Raw genomic sequence first — 7846 nt, forward strand, 5'->3', positions numbered from 1 at the left:
GTAAGCCTCTTCTCGTAGTGAGAATTACATACTTGATAAATGATCGGTTAAAGGCTTAAACGCATCTCAACGTGAATTAAGGTAGACATGCAAGGAGACCACGATAAAAATCAGGTGTCTTTATTTACATTGTGTCATTTACATTTTTAGAATTATAATTGCTTATATATCACCTTAAATTACAAATCTTGACATAGACATAGAATTGATCACTTTATTAAAACATAAATTTTGAAGGTTTATATATGTGCCGTAACCGATTGTTTTTAATTCCACATCTTTATCAGTTATACCTTACTAGAAATTTTAGAACCATCTATTCATCCCTTCTAGTCAGCCTTCTTGATCCTAAGCTACTCTAGCCATTACTGAACAATGCTTGTGTGTGAACCGTGGTGAGAAGGAACAATTTGGTGTAGCTTAAGACTTTTTTTCTCTGTATTTGCTGGAAACCTGATGTGTCCGTTTATCATTTTGATATACATGTGTGAATGGAGATGGTTTCATTTCCTTTTGGATTTGTAATCACTCAAATCAATATGATCTACATGGACACTAGAGGAAAACAAAAACATTTCACATGGTTAAATGTGCAATTGGAGTACCTGTTGCCCAAAAAAGGCATTAATATTGAAATTGGCATGAAACACGTTTCTGGCTTTCAATATAAGCCAGATCTTAGGCCTGCTGTCTTTACTGTCAAACACAATTCCATTTTATTGAGTGGCGGTATGGTTTTGTCTGCAGATTTTGGGTTCTTGTCAATGGGCCATGAATTTAACAGGTAACCAAAGTGAAGGATTCGTCCTCCGAAGGATTGGATTCGGTTTCTAGAGGAAATAAAGAGGAGCTCTGATGAAGATGATGATATTAGCACCCGAAGGGGTAGATCGAAAGGTAGGAGTGGGAACAAGAATAGAAAGCATAGAGAAGGTGAACACGATAACTGGACTGATGAGAGTGAGGATGAAAAGGAGCCCTAAGCAAGAGGTCTTAGTGTGAAGAGACCAAAGTATGCAACAAGATCAAAAGACCCAAAAGGCCTCGTTGGGAAAACTCAAAGGTTAAATGTGGAAATAATGATGACGAGGATGAAGAGATCAAGAAAGAAGATGACAAGAAAAATGAAATACTAGAAGATTTTATAGTTAATGAAGAGGATGATGAACCTATAGAAAAACGAAGAGGAAGAGAAGGAATTTAACGACAAGGACTCCATGATGATGTAAAGCGCTGACAAATAGCTGTATTTTGTTGTCCTGGGAACTTGTGTAAATATTGTTTGACAACTGTTGAAGTGTTGTTGTTTCTGAACGAATTGAAGTGTTGTACACTCAGCTGATGTGTCTATCTGCCTTTGTCCCCCGGGTTATGAGTCCTGCACAGCTCATCTCTGAAATGAATGGATTTTCGCTCACCACGAATCCAGACGAGCCCTGCACGATCAACAAAAACATCTGTGTTAGAAGGCATGATAATTTTCTTTCATGACTTATGTTACTCAACAGATCCATCACCCATCAAGGAATCACTGCAGACAGACATAAAGAATACTTGCTCATCACAAAAGGTCTAGACTCTGAATTCTTAGATTCATACCGTTTGAACATAACCTTACAGTACATCAACCACTTGAAGCAGGCTGCATCCACGAACCTGCCCAGTGTCCACACCTTGGGTTGCGACATACCACCACCGTCGGATCCTACAAGAACAGATGTAGAATCCGAATTAGCCAGACAGTTTACAGGCGTAGTGATTAACAGTCACTCGTACGAATCAGTCTAATCACAATCAGATAGGAAGGCTACTGATAGATACTAACACACATCGCACGCATGCCCATTACGAAAGGCACACTGTGGTACTGTACCACAGTAACCACCATGATAAACTGATCATGTCGTTCTGCCTGCCATTGCAAGTGACATCGGCAGAATGGATTGCTTATAGGTAGCTGCTGTCTGCTTAAGCAGTGATCGAGTACCATTGCAGCTGCACGTCTGGACACCTGGTGGTGATCAATAAGAGGTGGGGGATCCCAGGAGGTCAATCTGCTGCACCAGCTCCTGCACCTCCTCCTCGCCAATCTCCTCCCACGGCTCGGCGGCGGCGGCTGCGACGAGCTCCTCCACCTCCACGTCCATCTCCGACTGCTTCTCCCCCAGCAGCTTGTACCATATCATGTCCGTGGTGGTGGCGCCCGCGCTCTGGGCCGCCTTCACGGCCTGGATGGAAGCCGCCTCGACCTCGGCGCTCGCCGCCAGGGCGAGCTCTTCGAAGGCCAGGACCTCCGCCACGTCGGGCGTGGTCGCGGCGTCGAGAAGCCGCCGCTTCTTGCCGGCCTCGACGGGCGCACCGCGGCGCTCCAGTAGGCCGTCCAGGAAGGCCGGGTTCCGGACGGCGCGCGCGAGGAAGGCCGTGCACTGCTCCTGCCGCCGCTCGGTGCCCCGCACGCGGCGCTCCATGTCCTGCAGCTGCGCGCGGGCCTCCTGCTGCCCGCGCCGCAGCCGCGCCAGCTCCCGCCCCAGCGCCTCCCGGTCCTGACGCAGTCTCTCCACCTCCCCCTCACGGCCGCTGCCGCCGCCGGCCGCACCGGACGACGGCGGCGCCGAGGTGCCCCCAACCCCGCGGCGGCGGCGGATGTTGGCGATGAGGTGGCGCTGCCCGGCGAGGAAGTCGGCGTGCGCGAACTCCCACCTGTCCGGGCTCACCTTGCGAAATCCCTGCAGCACGGCATGCACACGAACACCACATCAGCAATGCATCCGTGAGAGAAGATTGGCGACTAATTAGCAAAGAATCAACACAGACATTGCACCGCTAATTAATCAGTTAACACGATGTTAATCACGAATAGTAATGTGAGTGGCATCTGATCGATTACGGACGTAGGTGTTGAGCTGTCGGAGGAAGGTGGAGAAGTTGGCGTGCTTGAAGCGGCGCGGGAGGAGCCGCGCGGCGAAGGTGTGCGGGTCCCACACCACGAAGCTGTTCCACGCCGCGCCCCACGACACCACGCCGTCCGTCGCCGGGTCCTCCACCAACTCGAACGTCTTGGACACGAACGGCGCAGCCTCAGACGCCAACGCCATCTGCAAAGGCACCGGCGCCGGCGCCGCGCCTCCGGGCAAATGCTCATCGCCGTCGGCGTCCAGCACCACCACCACCACCTCCTCCTCCCGCTTGACCTTTACAGCGGGGTTCTCCATCCGGGAGAGGGCTGGCAGGTGTGACGACGATCGAGTTCGGTTGTGGTTGTGCGGGTAGGTCAGGTGGGTGGGTTGGTGTTTTGGCGGGAGACACGAGTGGTGTCGTGTTATTTATAGGGAGGCAACGGAACGTTCCGGAAAGTACGAGAAAGAAGGGACGAAGGAGCGGGTAGCGCTGGATATTTTCTTCGGAAGCTTCTCACGGCCGCTAGAGCTCGCGGGGCCGCCCATTGACGACTGCCGCGTTGCGTGATGATTTGATTTGATGGGTGATGTGTCCGAAGCTCTGGACCGGGCTGGATCTGCGATTTGGATCAGTTGGGTCCAGTTTCGTTTGGACGGGATCTGTTTGTGGGTGGCCCAGCCCAACTTTGCCGGTGTTATGTCGGGTCGGGTCAGATCGGGTCGTGCCCAGGGCTAAGATTTAGGCCTGGCTCAGGCGAGCAGATTTCTTTTACATTTTCTAATATTAATATTTAAATAAATAAATTTTATAAATTTTTTTATATAAATAGACTCTTACCATTCTTACAGTTCTTTTAAGATGATTAGTATATCATGATATCACAAGTATTTCTTATCATCTTTTTAGAGGGCGTTTAGAGCTTATTGCCTTCTCAAAGGGACAGGTAGGCCCTACCTCCGAGCACAGAACCCATACCGCATCTACCCGCTCACTTCGAGAGCGGGTAGGTCCCCTTGAGCTCCTCACTTTCTGCCCTTTGAGAAGGCGGTTAACACCCTTGCTGCTCTTTTAGGGGCGGTTAGCCCACACCATCACGCGCCCCTTCCCCACCTAACACACTATAAAAGATTGAAAATCAATCAAAATAAACATTTAAATTTAGAAAAAAAGAAAGAGAGGGGTCGAGAGGAGAGGGAGGCATCGCGGCGAAGCCCTGTTTTTGATATGTGGATTTTGAATCTCAATTTCTGGTAATTTTTCTAGACTTGTGTATTATTAGTAATTAAAACATCACTAGATCTAGGATTTAACGGCATAACAATAGTTACATTATATGAGATCTAGGGTTTAGCAAGTTCATCAGAAAATGAGGGTTTTTGCCTTTGTATCATATTATAAAGATCTATTTTATAATATGATATGATAGTCATCAGATGTATAGTTGTATTTAGAGTATGATAGTTCTGATTATCTAGATTTTATAAAATAGTGATGTAAGTAATAATTATAGATAATTAGAAATTTTATTAAATAAACATGGGTTTAATTAGTTTAAATTGGTTAGTTTGCTTAGGAGCAATATTTATTGTAGCGAACAAATATATTGTTAAGTGATCATCGGTTTTGGTAATTTTGTTAGAGTTCTGATAATCAGAAGTATAGGTTTTCGGTATTAACGTTGGATATATTTTTGGATGTTTTTAGGGATGTTCGATAAGCTATATTTTCAAATGATTATGGCGAAGGTCAGATTAGTTATGGTTCTAGCGATGTAGATCTTTCTTGATTTCAGCATGTCATCAAGGGACTTAATAGAGCCAATATGAGGACCATAGTGGGCATGTGTAAGTGGCTGATGCGCTATTTTCAAATGAATCCCTGGCAAAAGCTGAGAGGTGTGCTAAGCCATGCTACTCATGGGTACTTGTAACACCCTAATTTTCAGTTTTTGTGAATTATTAAAATTTTGCCCACAAATTAGTTGATAGCGTCACCATTAGCATAGGATTAAAATGATATTTTCATAAAACAAACAAATGATTTAGGTTATATTTTGATTTGATGCATTCATAAAGGCTCTGTAGTTGCAGTAGGCCCCTTTTTTCTCTTTTTGAATTTTTGGGTGGAAAATGTTTCAAAAACCTGTTTGAATTTGAATTAGATTCGAATAAGAAATATAATTTTGAAAGAAATAGAAAAGGAAAATAAAAGAAATGCAAACTGGGCCAAAACCTCTTCAAAATATGGCCTAAACTCCTTCTCTCATTTGGGTCAAAACCCATTCGCCCCCACCCTCTTTTCCCTCCATTCGGTCCGCCTGTGCTCCTGAGCCGGCCTTTTCCCGCGTGAGCCACCCCTGCCCTCGCCGACTGGTGGGCCCAGCTCCAGCCGTGCCAAGCTGAGCGCCAGCCGAGCTGAGCCTGGCCCGCACCCGGCTCCTCTTACCCTTCCTTTGGACCGCACCCGTGCATCAATAGCCGCCAACCATTTCCATCTCCCCTGCACCCTCTCCTCTCCCATCAACAGCCAGATCTGTGCCCTAAAGCCCCAATTAAGCCCCTCCTCAGTCGTTTCCCCCTCTCTATTGCGCATCAAGCCATGGCCACCGCCCCTTTCTCTTCCAATTCTGGTCACTCCGCTCTTCCTCTCCTTTATTTAAGCCACCCACCCTCTCCTTGGCAAAGTTCCACACGTTTTGCACCTGCTTGCACCCCATTTCCTTGCTCAAATCGCTGGCCCTTTCTTCTTTGGCACTGGTGAGGAGCTCCACCGCCACCGTTCTTCGTGTCCAAACTACCTCAAGCCAAATTGACCCACTATTCATCTTCATAGGACACCCCAGACTCAATTCCACAGCTTGCCGTCACCGTTCGGCAGCCAGAACGCTTCTCCCCCCTGCCTCACCGACCGCCGCTACTGTGTCCACCGTCGCCTGGCCTCCCCGGAGCCGCTCCGGTCTCCTCGTCGCTCGGGGTGAGCTCGCTACCCCTCCTTCCCTCTCTTCTGCCACTCACTGGAGTGTCCCGGTCGCCAGTGTGCATTTCCAGCAAAGCCCAGCCAACTCCGGCCGTCTGCCGCCGGCCCGTGCCGTTGCTAGAGCCATTGGTCCACGGTGGACCATGGACTGAAGGGTCTCGACCGGTTCACCGCTCGGTGGACTCAGTCAACACCCTTTTTCCCATTTAAAAATAATTTATTTCCATTTTATGACATCATCGTTGCGCAATAAACCTAATTTTTAGTATAAAAATAATCGGTTTTATTCTCTGATAATAAGTAAAATTTGCAGAAACACCTTTGGAACATCAAATGCTTATAACCTTTTGCTTGTAGCTCCGATTTGGGCGATCTTTGCGCTCAAATTCTCGTAACGACGTGTATAATCTTTTTAGAGGGATTTTCTGAGTTTTAGTATTGTCTGGTGTACTGTTCTTATGTTTTATTGTTTGCTTGTGTAGACGATTCAGTCCAAGAGTTTGGGATTTTTCAAAAAGAAGACTTTGAAAGAACCGTGTATCACCTTGATGAAGGCAAGTGTCTTGGCTATGTTGTGAGCCCAGTTTTAATATAACAACAATCTTTACCAAACATTCATGCTGTTTTTGTGATGAAATGGGTAGTATCGCAAACACTAGTTTCTTATGCAGGTTTTACTCTTGTAGGTGTTCTATCCTCAAGGAATATCATGTTTATGCTTAGCCATGCTTTTAGATGAACTTGTAGTATATAGGTGATAAAGCATGAGTTATGAAACTAAAAGTTGAGATAGAAAGTATGTTATAAAAACTGATGATTGTTAAGGGAGTTAGCAACAAGGAATCTGGGGTTTTGGGCAAGAAGGGTATGTTGGAATGCGCCTGTTGATGTATTCCAGGTGTGGTTGTCCTGAATGGATATGTTTGGTGATTTACCCTGGTGGGATTGTTGGCGGTCTCCCTAGACCATATTAAGGACTGGTTTAATGGAGCAACCACCCATGACAATAGTACAACCATGAGACCAATATGATACGGCTTGGCTTACTAATTAGATGTTCTCTCAGTGGTGTTTGAGCCAGTTGGATGTGTAGAGAAGGAAGGGGTACTTCCTGATTCTACCTGGCACAAGAGGGGGCCTCTGGGGTAGAGGGTTACTCCACTTATGTACAACGATAAAACCTCAGTGGACAAGTGCATACTGGGAGACTCTTTGGAAAAGCCTCGTAGTGATCTCTTGGTGCACACCTCGGAAGTGTGTAAGGTACCGACGGGTACCGGCAAAAGAGATGATCACGGCTCGTGGGTAAAAGTGTACAACCTCTGTAGAGTGTCAAACTGAATATTCAGCCGTGCTCACGGTTACGAGCGGTATGAGCCCTCACATGATTAGTTGGGTGGATGTTTTCTATGGTTGATAAATGGTTGAATTTTTGGAGATTAAAGAAGATCTTTTGTACATCTTTCTCTTTTTAAAATAAAACTATTTTCCCCCATAGTTTAAGGCTAAAATTGGCTTTATGCAAATAAAACCCTATAGGATTGGAAATCTTGGTTTAATCCTGCATGTCATACTTTCCCTCACTTGCTGAGTATTGAAAATACTCTCACTTGCTTTCCAGAAGGTGAAGCTTTTGAAGAATTTCCTGAAGATGGTGTTGAGTTCTAGGCTTATGGAGCTTCCGGTCGACTTCCTGTGGTGTGGAGCTATGTTGTGTTCTGTTCTAAAGCTATGTAATTTTCTTTAGACCCGTGTGGTCTTTCTGTAATAAATAATGTTGTTAGAATGAGCAATGTGTATGTTATCCACTAATGATGTTGCTATATGTATACGCAAGCCTAGCTAGAAATGGTCACATATTAAGGGTTAATTTATAAAAACTATGTTTCCAAAATTTTTGTTTGCCCTTGAGCTTTCTTTTTATTACCTTTTTGAAAACATTTTACTGATACTCTCTTGTTTTCAACCTGTA

The 7846-nt window shown here is 45.8% G+C and overlaps 1 protein-coding gene across 3 annotated transcripts; it reads right to left on the reverse strand.

The window, feature by feature from the left end:
- Positions 1-1197: 1197 nt before the first annotated feature.
- LOC133930391 (putative heat stress transcription factor A-6a) lies at positions 1198-3307 on the reverse strand. 3 transcript variants are annotated; one of them, XR_009911751.1, is made up of 4 exons: positions 2892-3307; positions 1826-2726; positions 1600-1705; positions 1198-1436 (listed from the first exon to the last, which is right to left on the reverse strand). XR_009911751.1 is itself a non-coding variant. In XM_062377028.1 (2 exons), the coding sequence occupies exons 1-2, from the start codon at positions 3210-3212 to the stop codon at positions 2022-2024; spliced, it is 1026 nt and encodes a 341-aa protein (XP_062233012.1). In that variant the 5' UTR covers positions 3213-3307; the 3' UTR covers positions 1466-2021. The 3 variants fall into 3 exon arrangements, 1 of the variants encoding a protein (XP_062233012.1); XR_009911750.1 differs by having other exon boundaries at positions 1600-2726; XM_062377028.1 differs by lacking the exon at positions 1198-1436 and having other exon boundaries at positions 1466-2726.
- Positions 3308-7846: the final 4539 nt, after the last annotated feature.

The sequence above is a fragment of the Phragmites australis genome, chromosome 10, assembly GCF_958298935.1.
Source record: "Phragmites australis chromosome 10, lpPhrAust1.1, whole genome shotgun sequence".
Classification (NCBI taxonomy): domain Eukaryota; kingdom Viridiplantae; phylum Streptophyta; class Magnoliopsida; order Poales; family Poaceae; genus Phragmites; species Phragmites australis.

Coding starts and splice junctions, on each gene's coding strand:
- LOC133930391 (XM_062377028.1), bottom strand. CDS start 3,212: ATGGAGAACCCCGCTGTAAAGGTCAAGCGGGAGGAGGAGGTGGTGGTG. Junction 2,727..2,891: donor TCCGACAGCTCAACACCTAC/GTCCGTAATCGA, acceptor GCCGTGCTGCAG/GGATTTCGCAAGGTGAGCCC.